Source organism: Panthera uncia (genome assembly GCF_023721935.1).
Source record: "Panthera uncia isolate 11264 chromosome A1 unlocalized genomic scaffold, Puncia_PCG_1.0 HiC_scaffold_16, whole genome shotgun sequence".
Taxonomy (NCBI): Eukaryota; Metazoa; Chordata; class Mammalia; order Carnivora; family Felidae; genus Panthera; species Panthera uncia.
This window is the reverse complement of record NW_026057576.1, coordinates 68622571-68639425: the sequence shown is the minus strand read 5'-3', so window position 1 is coordinate 68639425 and position 16855 is coordinate 68622571. Positions and strand designations below refer to the sequence as shown.

At 36.4% G+C, this 16855-nt stretch overlaps 1 protein-coding gene across 5 annotated transcripts in view; it reads right to left on the bottom strand.

The window, feature by feature from the left end:
* Positions 1–16855, bottom strand: part of PCCA (propionyl-CoA carboxylase subunit alpha) — a 483211-nt gene that overhangs the window by 249031 nt on the left and 217325 nt on the right. For all 5 annotated transcript variants that reach the window (XM_049647162.1, XM_049647163.1, XM_049647160.1 and 2 more), the window contains 2 exons: positions 7960–8038; positions 3355–3457 (listed from right to left, as the gene is read on the bottom strand). In XM_049647162.1, the coding sequence (XP_049503119.1) occupies positions 3355–3457; positions 7960–8038 (182 nt within the window). The remainder of the gene's footprint in view (positions 1–3354; positions 3458–7959; positions 8039–16855) is intronic.

Genomic DNA, 16855 nt, shown 5'->3' with positions numbered 1-16855 from the left:
GGAAACTATGAAATGCTGATGAAAGAAACTGAAGATGTCGCAAACAAATGTGAAGCTATTCCATGCTCATGGACTGGAAGAATATTGTTAAGATATCCATAGTACCCAAAGCCATCTACAAATTTAATGTAATCCCTACCAAAATACCAACAACATTCTTCACAGACTAAAAGCAAATAATCCTAAAATTTGTAGTCAAAGCAATTTTAAGAACAACAAAGCTTAAAGGTATCACCATCCCAGATTTCAAGATATACTACAAACAGTAATCAAAATAGTGTGGTACCGGCACAAAAACAAACACATAGATCAACAGAACTGACCAGAGTGCCCAGAAATAAACCCATGATTTTATGTCAGTTAATCTATGACAAAGGAGGCAAGAATATATGATGGGGAAAAGACAGTGTCTTCAGTTAATGGTGTTGTGAAAACTGGACAGCTATATGTAAAAGAATGAAACTAGATCACTTTTTTTTTTTTTAAGTTTATTTTGAGAGAGAGTGAGAGAGAGCAAGGGCACGTGAGCTAGGGAGGGGCAGCGAGAGAATCCCAAGCAGGCTCCACACCGTAAGCACAGAGCCTGATGTGGGGCTCAATCTCACAAATCATGAGATCATGACCTGAGGTGAAAACTGAGCCACCCAGGCTCCCTGCAAATGGACCACTTTTTAACACCATACACAAAAATAAACTCCAAATGAATTAAAGACCGAAATGTGAGACATGAAACCATAAAAATTCTAGTAATTTCTCTGACATCGGCCACAGCAACATTTTTCTAGATATGTTCTCTAAGGCAAGGGAAACAAAAGGAAAAATAAACTATTGGGGCTACCACAAAATAAAAAGCTTTCACACAGCAAAGGAAACCATCAACAAGACAAAAAGACAACCTACTGATGAGAGAAAATATTTGCAAATGATATATCTAATAAGGGGTTAATATCCAAAATATATAAAGGACAGGGGCACCTGGCTGACTCAACTGGTGAAGCACGCAACTCTTGATGTAAGGGTTGTGAGTTCCAACCCCCCACTGGGAGTAAAGCTTATTAAAAATATATATGGGGCGCCTGGAAGACTCAGTCAGTTGAGCGTCTAACTTCGGCTCGGGTTATGACTTCATGGTTCATAAGTTCACGCCCCAAGTCAGACTTGCTGCTGTCAGCGCAGAGCCCACTTCAGATCCTCTGTCCTCCTCTCTCTGCCCCTGCCCCACTTGTTGTGTCTGTCTGACTCTCTCTCTCTCACTTAAAAAAAACTTGTATAAAAATAAAAAATATATACAAATATATGACAACTACAGTATTTACCAGAACTAAACATAACATTACCATGTAATCCAGTAATATTTCTCCTCAGTATATCTGAAAGAATATATATGTCCATGAAAAGACATAGCAATTTATTCAGCATTAAAAAGCTGACAACAACCAGAAGACCCACCAACAAGAAAATGGATAAATTACAGGTTATTCAAACAATGAAATATCACAGAGCAATTTATTTTTTTTATTCTGATTTATTTATTTTTTATTTTAGAAAGAGAGAGAGTACAAGTGAGAGAGAGGGGCAGAGAGAGAATCTTAAGCTCCACACTCAGCATGGAGCCTGATGCAGGGCTTGATCCCACGACCCTGGGATCATGACCTGAACCGAAATCAAGAGTCAGACGCTTGGCCAACTGGGCCACTCAGGTGCCCCTGCAGAACAATTTCTTAGAATGAATAAATAACATACAGCCTCATGGAAGAATCTCAAAGATATGATATTGTGTGAAAGAAGCCAAGTACGTATAACCAATATATATTGTATAATTTCATTTATATGAAGTTTAAGGACAAAAATAATCTGTGGTGTTAGAGGTCAGAACAGCAGGCACTTTGGTAGTGAAATGCAGGGATTGGCTGGGAAGTGGTATGAAGAAATCTTCTAATGTCACAGAAATGTGCTATACATCTTATATCTATCTATCTATCTATCTATCTATCCATCCATCCATCTCTCTATCTATCTGGATGGTTGCTATACAGGTTTCCATGTGTGCACAAGAATTTTATTGAAGCGTACACAAGATTTGTGGACTTTACTGAAGAACTATGTTATCTCAATTTATAATATCTAAAAACAAAAAACCAACAACAAAAAATCCTGCTAACTTCAGAAATAAATACACTATATTCGACGTTTTAAAACTAACTGATGGGGTGCATGGGTGGCTCAGTCGGTTAAGCGTCTGACTTTGGCTCAGGTCATGATCTCGTGGGTCGTGGGTTCAAGCCCAGCATTGAGCTCTGTGCCAACAGCTCAGGGCCTGGAGCCTGCTTCAGATTCTGTGTCTTCCTCTCTCTCTGCCCCTCCCCTGTCCATGCTCTGTCCCTCTCTCTCTCTCTCTCAAAAATAAACATTAAAAAAAAATTGTTTAACTACTAACTGATTATGTATGTTTGCACATTTTTCCCATTCTGGAAAATTTGAGGATCTAGATGAAGATTTTCTACTCATAAATAATATCTATGTAAAACGGAAATTAAACTTAACAAAACCACAATGACAAAATCTAGGACTTTTACTATGCCCCATCAGAAGGGGCAAGGGCAGCAAATAACCTATTAGTTTTCTGGTTCTCTATTCACACTGAAATGAGGAAAATAATAACCTAAATTTCAGTATGATTTCAAATTTGATATTTATGTTTTATCAATTTTAATTCAATTCATAGCCCTAATGTGTAAAATAGAATGAAGACAATTCTGACAAAAATGACAATTCAGGACACATTATCATCCTCTGTGTGCCATTTCAGAAAACCCAGTTTGTCCTGCTGAAATCCATACTCCCCACAACCACTTTAGCAGTTGGATTAAAATCTTAACCTGAGTAGAAGAAATCATTTACTCATCTCTCTACCACCAGCTCCTAGAAGAATGCCTGTCTCAGTGGGCCAGCCACGCAGACATTTGGTGAACTGAAATAATAGGAATCCAGATGAAGCACTTAAAAAACAAAACAAAACAAAACAAAAACAGCTCTGAAATGGCCAGTCTCAGAAGAGGGCTAATGAGCCTCTGGGCACAATGTATTCAGCCTGGTCCATCTTGGGACTGCTTGTTCCTATGGGATTTTTATATCATCCCCTCTGTTGACCAACATTCTGGCACTCTGACAAAAAGTATACCCAATTCCAAAGGGAAGTGATCAATTTATATACATTCTCTATTTTGAAGTTATGGAAACATACCAGAACGATTCACAATCATTCTAAATGGAAGAAAGGATGTGTTTCCAATAGGAATAAATGATGTTATTTTGAAGTCATAATAATTAGAAAACATTTTAAAATGTACCAACCTGGATTTCTATATGACGAGGGTTATCAATAAATTTTTCTATTAGTAGTCTATCATCACCAAAACTAGAAGCAGCTTCTTGAGATGAAAATCGAAAACCATCCCTGGAAAAAATTTTTAAAAAGGAAGAACAGTCAAACTAACAAAACAAACACAGCCCTCAATCTAAAAGAAAACAAAGCAATTAAATATTTATCGTGGCTTACTTATGAACAAAGCAAAGAAAAATTCACTTAATGCACAAGTATCTAAATTGACTTGCGGTGAGCTGCAAGTCTTACACTCACCAGCTCTGTGACGTGCGGTCAGTGATTTAATTTCCCTGATCCTAGATTTTATAATGACATAGGAATACCAATACCTAGTTCACTGTGAAAAATCAGGTATTTTTAATAAACCACACAAATCACATAAAATTCCATTTCCTCAACCCAATGTACCTTAATTCTATTATTAAAAAATACAAAAATGCATGTCCATTTGATTCAAGAGTCAGAATATACACACAAAAATGCAAAGGGTCAAACTGACCAACGGCACAACTGGGGCAAAACTACAGCAAAATACTCTGTGAAAATGAACACAGAACAGGAGGATCCTCAAGAACATTTCATGATAGTTTAAATGCACACCTTTATTTAAATATAATTGCCCTCTACACACCCATACAGGTCATGACAGCTTAGTCATTTCTGGACTTGTTCAAAATTAATACTTAGGAAAGTACAATTTTTGAAAATACAAAGTATGGATAGGATTATCGCTTTACATGTTTTATTCCCAAGCTGTAATCATTTAAATCATTAGAATTAAAATATGCTCACTAAATTCATACACTTGGGCTCATTCGGTCTATTAAAAACTCACACTTGCTTACCTAAAACTAAATGAGTATATTATTTTCCATTCACTGATATATTCAGAATATAAAGTTTAATTCTTTTTATACATTATTAATAGTTTATTAATCTTCAAATTAAGTATCTGTACTTAAATACAGTATTAAAATTATTCCAATCTTTTAATTTGCAAACACTCCATCTGGCAATATTAGAAATAAATACCACTTTTGTTTTTGTGCTTAAAAAAATACAACATTGAAAGTAAACAATGACTAGAAGATAAATTCAAAACATATTGCAACAATTCCTATTTCTCAGAGTTCTGAGGGAAAAGGTATCAGGTTTTCTTAGTACTCTATTACTTCTTTGATTTAGGGGAATGGAGTTTTTAGATCTCAGGAGACTGCAAAGCTCAAAGAAACTAAAGCACAATGAATTATTGTTTTCAATACCATATGACCAACTTTTTATTAGATGGGACATGAGGATTCAGAAAGAAAAACAAGGCACTTTACAGTTTGTCTTTGCTGTAACGACTCAGAGCTTACATCTTGCATTTAAACCAAGAATACTAAAGGTGAAAATCAAAATCACCCAAATAAATTGTCACATTTGAAAGCATCACGGGGATATTTTGGAACTCATGGAAACTGCATTAAAAACATCATTTGTTATACCTAAGTTACACATTCACTCAATACATTTTTACTAATCATGAAACCATGTGCCTGGTGCATATTTAGGTGACAGGAATACAAAAATAAAGCAGAAACTGCCCTCACAGTCCTCGAAATCTAGCAGGGGTATTCCACAATGCAGACATGATCAATTTTCCAGTCATGCCGTATTTCATTGAAACGTGGATAGGGAAAAGAAAGCCAGAGGTTATTATGAAAATATCTGAGTCTACTTTCAACAGCCTTCATGATTCTCCCAATTTAATATACAATAACAACACTATTTTTTTTTAATCTTTCAGATGTTCCAAGATTCTAAGACAAGCCATAAATGCTACTTCCCTAAAACCACGAAGGAAAGATGTTACAAGAGGAAGACACTCCTCTGGATAAAATAATAAAGCAATTAATGGCTATCAGATTTTCCTTCCAAAGAAGGCTAAAATTTTTATCGCGTATGCAAAAAATATTTCTGCCTTAAGAAGGGAGAAGGCAAGGAGTAGATGCAGTGTGGCCTATTAACAACTGGTGACTATAGAAGAAAACCCCATGGATATTTTCTGGACTGTTCTCTCAATTTGTCTGTAGTTCAGATTCTTCCAAAGTAACAGGGGATACAGAGGAACTTTTTAAAATAAAGAGCATGTATTATCAAACCAAATAGTGTCATACTTTTATTAATCTCAACAAAGTTTCAGATACGATTTATCAAAGTGAGAGCAGTATTTTAGATAGAAAAGTATGGGTGCACATATTTTTATAAATTTTATCAACATATTTTGAACCAATGTGCCATTTAATGGGTTAAATTATTACCCAAAAAGATGCCCAATATATGAATAGATACAGTGATTTCTGAAAATACTGAATGCTAAATTAAAATCCATTGGTTAATAGCACAGCAAATCTCAATACCTAGAAATTTAAGAGTTATCTTCACCATAAAAGAATATGTTACTAACAGTAAGCCCTGGAGAAATGATGGATAAGCAATCTGAGATCCCAAGAAGAATAATGAAAAGTAAGTGCTAAAGCTTTCAGTGAAATTGCTATGTAAGTGCCATACAAGAGGGCAAAACAGTGAGAAAAAAGTTAGTTTATAAAATACACATCTCTTACAGAACCGTTGTGTTTTATATCTTTATTACATCATTCTTTCCTACCAAGAGGCTGCAGCAGATTGTCTTTTCCAAAGATGGCCACAGTGGTGTCTCCTACTGTCTGGATTTATGCTATATACCTCTTTTGCATAATCATGCAACACATGAACTTCTTGTGAAAACAAGGCCAAAAGTGCAAGAAAGAAAATGCATAGGACTGCACACGAAACAAATTATATTGAACTACAGGCATCAAAATATTTTTAAGAACAAATTTGGGATACAATGTATGGGGTTCTTTATAATAATAAGCTCCAACAACAAATCTAATAATAATCACTGTTACTCAGAGATATCTTCAACAACTGTAATGTGATAACATGTGACTTCCAAAGTGGTACAAAGTTTCATAGATATTACCACTATTGTAAGTCTGTTGCCTATATTGGAGGAAACACTAAATCCCAACTAGAAGCTAGTGAAGAAATAGGTCCTTTTTTTCCCTCATTCAGATGCATAAACCTCTCCTCAATTTCCTGGGGCTGGGAACTCAAAGGTTAAGAACTCCAGATCTAGTATATAAACTGCATAGAGGAAAGGATTATTTTGTCTGTATTCCTGGAACACTACTAAAACAGTGCCTATCACACAGATCCTCAACCAATATTGTCACTCCATGCAATGAGTTTATTCTTACAGTCAGGCTCTGAGCTGTCAGCACAGAGCCCGACACGGGGCCCGAACCCATAAATCTCGAGATCATGATCTGAGCCAAAGTCAGATGCTTAACCAACTGCCACCCAGGCGCCCCAAGACTGGGGTTTAAAGAGCAGTATATGTTATCTCTTATAACGCCACAACACAACTAATTACTTTCTCTGATGCTCAACCAAAGAAACAATGGTGTCCTGAGATAATTTTCCTTTAGAGGTAAAATCATCTGTGCAAGTCTGCAACCTGGTGTTTTCCCAAAAGATTTTAAAGGGTAATAATATATTGCCTTGAGGAAATTTTTACCTTGCTTGTACACTTTAGAACCTAATTTCTGAATTAGGTTTGTAGTGAACAACTTTCACGACGACTGCTCCAGACTTCTGTTTTTGAGAGATATGGGGGAGTGGGGAGGAAAGGAAAAGCAAAGGAACTGAAGAAAGCAGAACGACCTGGAAGACCACATTACTTCTGGGTAGAAAAAGGGCACCAAAAAGCAACATAAGACAATAATTAAGTCATTGTTTATCCCCTCCAACCCTCCAAAAAAAAATGACATAAATCTCTTCTGCCATATCCGAAAATCCATAAAAACACAAACCTACATAGAAGCGCCTAAAACCTGTTTGTACTATGCAGTTTTCCCAAAAAGTTATTTTTTAATCACCACGATGTCATCAATGCATTGGATTTTTAAAATTTGGTTTTAAAAGTTACTTTTGATTTCTGAAACTACTAATAAGAAACTGGTCTACATTTACAACAGAGTGCACTGTATATAAAGGACATTTAGTAGTTTCAAATTCAGAAGAAATATATTCCACAGCATAGAATTATTGAAGTAGTTCACCATTTTTATAGACAAGCTATAGAAAGTACACACTGACTAATGCACGAATGAAATCATAACTGCCTTTAAATATATTTGCTTCAAATCTTCTGACCACACTCAGAATATACATCAAATGTTAGTAGCTTTTGCCTAAAAAACAGAATCATGACTATAATTTTTAAAATATAATATAAAAACAAAAAGACAATCCTCCTTTGTTAATGCATAAAAAAGTAAGAACCTTTCTCTAACAGAACAATCATCATCAACATATAAACAAGAAAGTTTTCTGCATAATCTCCATTTTTTCCCATCTAAAAGAGTAAAAATTATCTGGTTATTGTAATTATTCCATTACACTTTTGGTATCTGTTTACTTGTCAGTTTAATAAAACTCCAGTAACTGCAATTTTCATCAAAAGTAGATTTTGGACAGCACCTCACCTGGTCTCTTCATCATCCCAGGCGATTCGCATGCCTTTCCCACCACCACCTGCTGAGGCCTTGATCATGACAGGGTAGCCTAACAGCAGGGAAGAATTAAACAGAAGTTCAGACTTTGATCATCTGGATGCATGAACATGACAACTGACCACATGTTCAATAACACAGAAGACAATAACTAATTTATTTAAAAGTTCCTTTCTTTAGAGTCAGGAAAATAACACCAGTGTAATGATCTCATATATATTTTAAAAATGAGAGGTGATCATTTCGAAAGAAAAAGACTATTTGTATCAATAAATATAACATTTTTACCAGTAATGAAATAAAAAGCTAAGAAAACATAAATAAGTTATTTGACAGAGGATTCCAAAAATAGAAGCACATATAATATTAACTAACCAAAGATACAAGAAGCAACTTTTATGACATTTACACACACACACACACACACACACACACACACACACACACACAATTCCTCCAAAGTACTGTTTGCATGCATCACAAATTAAACTCCCTTTTTCAAAAGTAATGATTTACATGTATTTGAGGTATTTTCATCTGAAAATTCACAGGGAACCCCTGCAGCTTTTATCAGCAAAAACTGACACAATGATTTGGGGAGAAATCAAGTCACATTATTCTATCATGGGTGGAAGCAGAAGGTCCAGGACTCGCTGTTATCAACGGAGAGGCTACTGCACTATCCCACTGATTCAACAAGGAATGCATATGCTAGCAAGTGTGATGAAAACACAAAGACCCAAACAAATGACATCTCCAGCTAAAGTTTGATAAGAGAAAATGACATAAGATTGTTGTTTTAGTATTTTAGATTATTCTAAGGTTTGTGACAGCTTGAGTTACCAAGAAAAGTTATAAAAGTCTCCTTGCTTAGAGGTTTCCTGAAAACAAGGTGGATACACTTATGTCTGAGACCACTTGTTTATGATCTTTTCTGAAGAAAACAGTGAGCACCAGGAAGACTCTTCCTGGCCTGTGATGCTCTAACAGCACTACACTCTAGCTATAGGATCTTAGAGGAAAAGGAAGAGAGGGCCAAATGTCATAGACCTTTAGCCCCTAAGCCACAAAACATAGCTCTTAACTTCAACTTAGTTAAAATGGCACTTGCTTTCTATGTGTTTCATAATTAATTCAATTTTTAAAATTCTCATGGTTATATTTATGTGGGACAGTATTTTAAAAGCAATGCTAAGCGCAGTGAGAAAAAAGATTAACAATACTGTTTTTACACTGGAGTGTCAGAATCTAGGAAGAGAGAGGGAAAGTACCCAAATAACTCTGTCACTGGGAATTCAGAAGAGAAAAGTACAACAAGGTAAGACGAAAGCGATTAAGGAAATCATCTTACAGCAAGGACCAAATATTTACGTGAGGCTGTGAAGGATGAGCAGGATTTGAACACTTTAGGCAGAAATAGCAGGAACAAAACAGGCAGGGAAGCATGGGATTGGCTTAAGGAATGACTAAAATAATCCAGCTGTAGAGTATCCGCAGGATGGCAGAAGAAAAAGAGAACCAAAACATAAATTAGGGGAAAAATATGCTTCACACTTTTGCATGCCACAGACCCTGCACAAGAGTGAAAAAAAAAAGGAGTATTCGTCTCTTTCCATGCTGTAGCCTCACAGGAATGTCCCATAAAGGAATCAGATTGAAGTCATTCATGAGGAATCAGCCTGTTTTAGAGTAGTGAAGAAATAATACCTAAAAATTAGAAATTGGCATGCTTAAGAAATCATTAAAATTTAAATAAAATTTAAATCAAAAATTTAAACAAATGGTGGGGTGCCTGGGTGGCTCTGTCAGTTAAGGGACTTTACCTCAGGTCATGATCTCGCAGTTTGTGAGTTCGAGCCCCGTGTCAGGCTCTGCACTGATAGCTCAGAGCCTGGAGCCTGATTCAGATTCTGTGTCTCCCTCTCTCTCTGTCCCTCCCTCCCTCCCTCTCTCTCAAAAATAAAGATTAAAAAAAATTTTTTTTAATTTAAACAAATGGATCCATACCCCAAAAAACATGTTATCACTTCACCATCCAAAACTATTTATCCATACAAACAGGAAACAGGAAACCACAAGAGGTAAGCTATCTATATCCCGTATCTCTGTTTTCAGTTCCCTCTGAGGATTAGGAAATGTGCAGTTATTCTGATTTCAGTATTAATCTCATCTTATTTACTATGGACCCTAGTTCAAAATAAGACTGGGAAAGTATCCTTGGTCAGAAGGAACTAGATGGGGAAACAAAACAGAAAAAGTAACTTGTCAACAAGAAATTATTATATGCTCAGAAAAGATGAGTCATTGTTAGGCAACAAGGTAATACATAATAAGGCAATTACATATGGTCCCCCCAAAAGGAGGCAATGTAGCATGAGACCTGTCAATACATATAACCCAGGAAGACAAGATTCTCTGATGAAACTAACAAGTCAAATATAACACAATTGGGAGGGAAAAAGAAACTGGCATAAGCTAGTGGTGACATTACAGTCACCAACTCAATCTAATTTCTGAACTATAATTGGAAATAATATAAAACTAAGGTTTTATACTCCACTTCTTATGCCAAATAAGTCATTAAATTTCAGACAGAACATATTTTTATGTTGTCACCATGCCATGCAGAAACTAGACCTAGCCATTTCAAGAGGAGGGGAAACAATATTCCACACAGATGATGTTAAATAATATCAAAGAGCCCAGTCCCTCATCCCTACTTTCTTATTGTGTCTCTGAAACTCTAAATGGGGTAAGTCATGGGGGACCAGGAACTGGAAGAAAAGGTAAAAAGATTCAACCAAAAGTAAAAATTCCTAAAAAATCCAAACTAGTCAAGTAGATGGCTGTCACCACTCCCTCACTTTACCTGGTCTAGACCCAAAATTTCCACTAATGTTCTACCCCAATTTATTATCCATTGGAGTGCTCACTTCTGAGTACTATGATGGAGTTCTTTAATATTATTTGGTTGCCATAGATTTGAAGCAGAACAACCTCCCTTAGAACAAAACAAATTTCTCTAAGGTTTTTAAAAGGAGAAGAACTCTTGGTATGAAAAGATTGCTTAAAAAAAAAAAAAAAGATACCACAGGTCCTGGTGCTGTTGGCAAGTTCTTCCACAGGTTTCTTCGCCTCTCCCCAGATGCCTACTCCCACTACCTGACCTCACCACCCAGTGACGCTCCTGCAAACACTCTCAACTCCAACATGCAGCGAGTCTCCATTCTTTATTTCCCTCCCACCTAATGTTTCCAAAAAGAAACCTACTAAATACTACATGAGGAAAAAAATTAAATATTTAAGGAAGTACAGAAACTCAGGTTACCAAAGCACTATTGCTCCCTTTCTGTCCTCAAACTTCAAGGGCAGGTCTGGTCTCCTGTCCCCCCAGCAATCAACAGGTCTTACTTTCCACCAGAAAGCAGCAATCCTCTTTCTTTCTAACTCTCTACCAAATTCCCATTCATCAACTCAAAAATATACACTCAGTAAACACTATGTGCCAAGCACCAATCTGGCTCCTGGGGACACAAAGGTAAACAATTCAGAAAGTTCTCTGCTCTCATGGCACTTACCATCTAGTGGACAATGATGTGTAAGTACACAGGCACCTAAATATGCATACTCATGCATAAATATGAATATACACACAACACATAAGGGGGCGGGGAGTACAATAAAGACAACAGAAGGATATGACTGGGGGTGATCAGGGTTCCTTTTCCTTGAAGCCTTCTCCGAGAAAACATACTGAAACTGAGACTTGACTGAGCTGGAGCCTGCCCTCTGAAAACCAGTGAGAGAAGAACATTCGTGACAGAAAGAACGAGTTGGAAAGGCTACAATACAGGAGAGGGCAGCAACCTAATGTTGGGTTTGTGAAGATCACTTTGGCTGTTCCGCAAGGGATGAACTGTCTGAGGACAAAGGTGGGCACAGGGAGACTGATTAAGAAGCTTCTGCAATGTTCTAAGGGCGAGCCAACTGTGCTCTGGACGTGGCTGGAAGAAACAAAGGCGTGCAGTTTGTTTTAGAGATAGAGTCAGCTTGACTTGCTGATAGTGTGGATACGGACGATAAGGAAATGAAGATTCTGGGAGTTTAGGCACTTTCCCATTTTGTTATGGATTACAGGTCTAAAGGAACTTTTTTTTTTCTTTTGAACAACTGATAGCACCACATTGACCCATATAAGACACAATACATTACATAACCTCCCCCTTCAAGCAAAATCTGCCCCTATACTCGGTGTAACAACTTGGTAACTTAAAGCTGGCAAATGATACCTCAGTGATGCAATAGTCATAAAATAAAGAATTTTATGTGGTTCTTCACCTTCAGTTTCTTGAATTAAGATTTCGTAGAATATAATGACTGATGGAGACGAAAAATGGGGAAAAAGGTAAAAAAATGAAGTATTTCTTGGAAAATGTCCTATTCCTAATTTGATAGTGTAAATCAGAAATCTCTCCAGCATCAAAGAGAACATATGATGGGGGGGGGGGGTGTTCTTTTAAAAACAGTTGGAAAACATTTATAATTAGGCCTTTATTTCCTAAAAGTAGGGTTCAGAATTAAAAGAAAATGAAAGCTATTTCAGAGAATAGGACAGTCCTCCAGACGGACAGAATAGAATCTCATAATGGAACCTCAGAAGAGAGAACAAAAGAATGGGGGTGGGGGTCAGGGAGATTCTCAGACAGCCAGGAAGGAAATCTCCAGCTAACAGCTGTATATTATAATTACAGGGAAATCAAGTATTATACATTGCATTGGTTAGATTCCTTTTCTCTCCTTGAATAGTTCACTTATTACCTTTTTGATTTGGAGTTTGTGTGTATATTTATGGGAGGAGCTATCCTACATGAAAGTGATATTTTGAAAAATCCAAACTACTGTTGCAAACAATATCCTACAATTTCAATTTACCTGATTGTCTCATTATTAGATTCAGAATAAAAATCTGTTAATACTACATAACTGAAATTGTACCCTAATTCTTATATCACATCAGAAAGAAAAAAAAAAGTCTGTCCATTTCCTGATGAAGAAGTTTGATTGCTTCATTAAGATGGTGACCATTAAATTTCCTCATGAAAAATATGCCATTTTCAGTTTATAATTAGCAGACGATCTGTAGATCAACCTTTGGAAACTGTGAATATCCTATACTCAAACAATATTCCACCCAATAGTAATAATAAACTTTAATGAGTCTTGCTTTATATAATTTTTACACTGCTTATAGCAAAATGAGTTTTTAAAAATGCTGACAATTTTTGCCTCTTCTCACTGTTGTTTCTCCAATGACTAAAAGAGGGCCTGGAGAAGAGAATGCAAAATGTACTTACTAAATAAAATGTATTAATTAACAATTTCAGTACTTGCAAATCCTTTAATTTTAGTACTATATTTCACTGTATAAACACACATTATTCATTCTAGTGAATAGATATTCAGATCTATACATACAATGCTCCCATGAGTATTTCTGTATCTGTAGCTTGGAACCCTGTGCAAGAGGTATATGTCTAGGACTATAACTGTTGGATAGTATGCAACAGTTACAAAGTACTAAAAAATCCAGTTTCTTCACTATTCTTTATCTCCATGATCACAACACTTATACAAACTACCATTACCTCTTTATAGGATGCCTGTAGTAGCCTCCTAACATAACTCTCTGCCACTATAGTTGGTCCCCTCGGACTATACAGTGGTCACTGGAATTCTCTATTTTTTTTTCTCACCTCTCTCTCCAGCCTAAAACATTAAGAGTTTATGTTGTACCAAGAAACCATAGATGTTTAATGAAATTAAAATTATGAATTCAAGGAAAGGAAGAGTGGAAGGTACAAGATGGCTTAACAGAAACTTGTTGAATCACAGTACCAGGTAACGCTATGCTTCACTTGAGTTAAGGAAGCTTAAAAAAAAAAAAAAAAAAAGGCACCTAAAAGGTATTAATATGAACATCAATTAACTGACCTATCAAACAAAATAAATTTTAACCGCTTTTACACAAAGATAACAAAATCCAAACACAAAATATAACATTCACAATGTTTACAATCCAATCAAAACTTAAGAGACACGTGAAGAGGGATGCCTGACTATCCCAGCCCCATACAGCATGGGACTCTTGTCTTGATCTTGGGGTTGTGAGTTTGAGCCCCGTGCTGGGTGTAGAGAGTACTTAAAAACAAAAACAAAAAACAAAAGAAAAAGAGAGAGAGAGAGAGAAAATGCAATCACCTCATGAGGAAAACAGTCAAAAGAAAAGAAGCCCCAAACTGAAAAACATACAACAGCTATTACAAATTATAGCTATTAGAAACATTGTAAGTATGGAAAAGGATTTAAAGAAAAAGTCATCAACTACACTCCAATTAATTTTTTTTCTAAAAGGAAAACAGAATCATGTTGGGAGAAATTTTTAAAGATTATTAAAAATTAAAATTTGGGGAGCACCTAGGTGGCTCAGTTAGTTGAGCGTCAGACTCTTGGTTTCAGCTCAGGTCATGCACTCACAGTTTCATGAGTTCAAGTCCTAAGTCAGGCTTCGAGTTGACAGTGCGGAGCCTGCTTGGGATTCTCTGTCTCCCTCTCTCTCTGCCCCTCCCCCACTCACACTGTGTCTGTCTGTCTGTCTCTCTCTCTAAACTTTAAAACAAAAAGTTAAAATGGGGCTCCTGGGTGGCTGTCAGTTGAGTGCCTGACTTCAGCTCAGGTCATGATTTCACAGTCTGTGGATTCAAGCCCCATGTCAGGGTCTGTGCTAATAGCTCAGAGCCTGGAGCCTGCTTCAGATTCTGTGTCTCCCTCTCTCTCTGTCCCTCCCCACTTGCACTCTGTCTCTCTCCCTCTCTCTCTCAAAAATAAACAAACATTAATTTTTTTAATTAAAATAAAAGAACTAAAAGGAAAAGATCCAACAATGTATAAAAAAGAATTATACCATGACCACATGGGATTTATTCCTAGTAAGCAAGGTTATTCCAATACTCGAAACATCAATTAACGTAATCCATCACATCAACAGGCTAAAGAAGAAAAAATATGATATGACTATAAGAGCAGATGCAAAAAGTATTTGACAGAATCTAGCACCCACTGAGCTCAGCAAGCTACAAATTGAAGTTCTTAAACTTCATAAAGAACATCTATAAAAACCTACATCTAACCTTAAAGTTAGTGATGAGAACCTAGATGCTTTCCCCTTAAGGTCATGAACAAGGTAAGGGTGTCCCCTCTTAGCACTCCTATTCAACATTCTATACAAGTTCTATTTTATGCAATAAGACAAGAAAAAGGTAAACACACTGGGAAGAAATAAAACTCATTGGCAGGTAATAGGATGTCTATAAAGAAAATCTCCAAGAGTCAACACAACAACCAAAAAATGTCTAGAACTAATAAATGAATTGTAACAAGGTTGCAGGATACAAGGTCAATGTAAAAAGTTGATTACACTCCTATGTACCACTAATGAAAACTTGGAATTTGAAATTTAAGACACAGTACCATTTACATTAGCACCCCCCCCCAAAAAAAAATTAGGCATAAATCTAACAAAAAATGTATGGTACCTATATGAGGAAAGCTACAAAGTTCAAATAAAATTAAGGAAGATTTAAATAAATGGAGAAATATTCATGTGTATGAATAGGAAGACAATATTGTTAAGATACCAATTCTCCTCAACCTGATCTACAGATGCAATAAATCCCAAACAAAATCCCAGCAAGTTATTTTGTGGATATCAACAAACTGATTTTAATATTTATACAGAAAACAAAAGGCCCAGAATCACTAACAGTAAAGGAAAATAACAATTTCAAAATATTGATATAGGGCCGACTAGATGGCCCAGTTGGTTGAGCGTCCAACTCTTGATTTCAGCCCATTTCATGACCCAGCGTCATGGGGTTGAACTCTGCATCAGGCTCTGCACAGACTGTGGAGCCTACTTGAGATTCATTCTCATTCTCTCTCTCTCTCTCTCTCTCTCCCCCCTCCCCGTCCCCTGCTTGTACTCTTGAAAATAATTTTTTTAAGTTATTTAAAAGACAAAGATTGACACTACCCAACTTCAAGACTTCTTATAAAGCTATAGTCAGCATGGTATTGGTAAAAGAACAAATTAATCAATGGAATAGAATAAAGAGACCAAAAACAGACACACGTGAATAGAGTCAACTGATCTCTGGCAAAGAAGCAAAAGCAATAGCAATTCAACAAAGGAAAGTCTCTTCAACAAATAGTGCTAGAACTGGACATCCATACACACACAAAAAACTAATCTAGACACAATCCTTAAAAGGTAACTCAAAGTGGGTCTTAGACCTGAATACAGAAACAACCAAAGTTCTAGAAGATGAATGACCTAGATGTTCTAGATGACCCTGGGTTTGACAATGAGTTTTTAAAATAAAAAAAATTTTTTTTCAATGTTTATTCATTTTTGAGAGACAGAAAGAGACAGAGCATGAGCAGGGAGGGGCACTGAGAGAGGGAGACACAGAATCCAAAGCAGGCCCCAGGCTCTGAGCTGTCAGCACAGAGCCCAACACGGGGCTCAAACTCACAAACCATAAGATCATGACCTGAACCAAAGTCAGACACTTAACCGACTGGGCCACCCTGGCACCCGACAATGAGTTACATGAGTTACAATGAGATACAACATCCAAAGCACAATCCATCAGAGAAAAACATTGATAAATATGTTCAAAACATGTATCTGATAAAGAACTTGTATCTAAAATAGAGTTCTTAAAACCCAACAGTAAGAAAACCCAATGTAAAATCAGCAAAAGAGGTGCGTGGGTTGCTCAGTCAGTCGAGCGTCCAACTCTTCATTTCG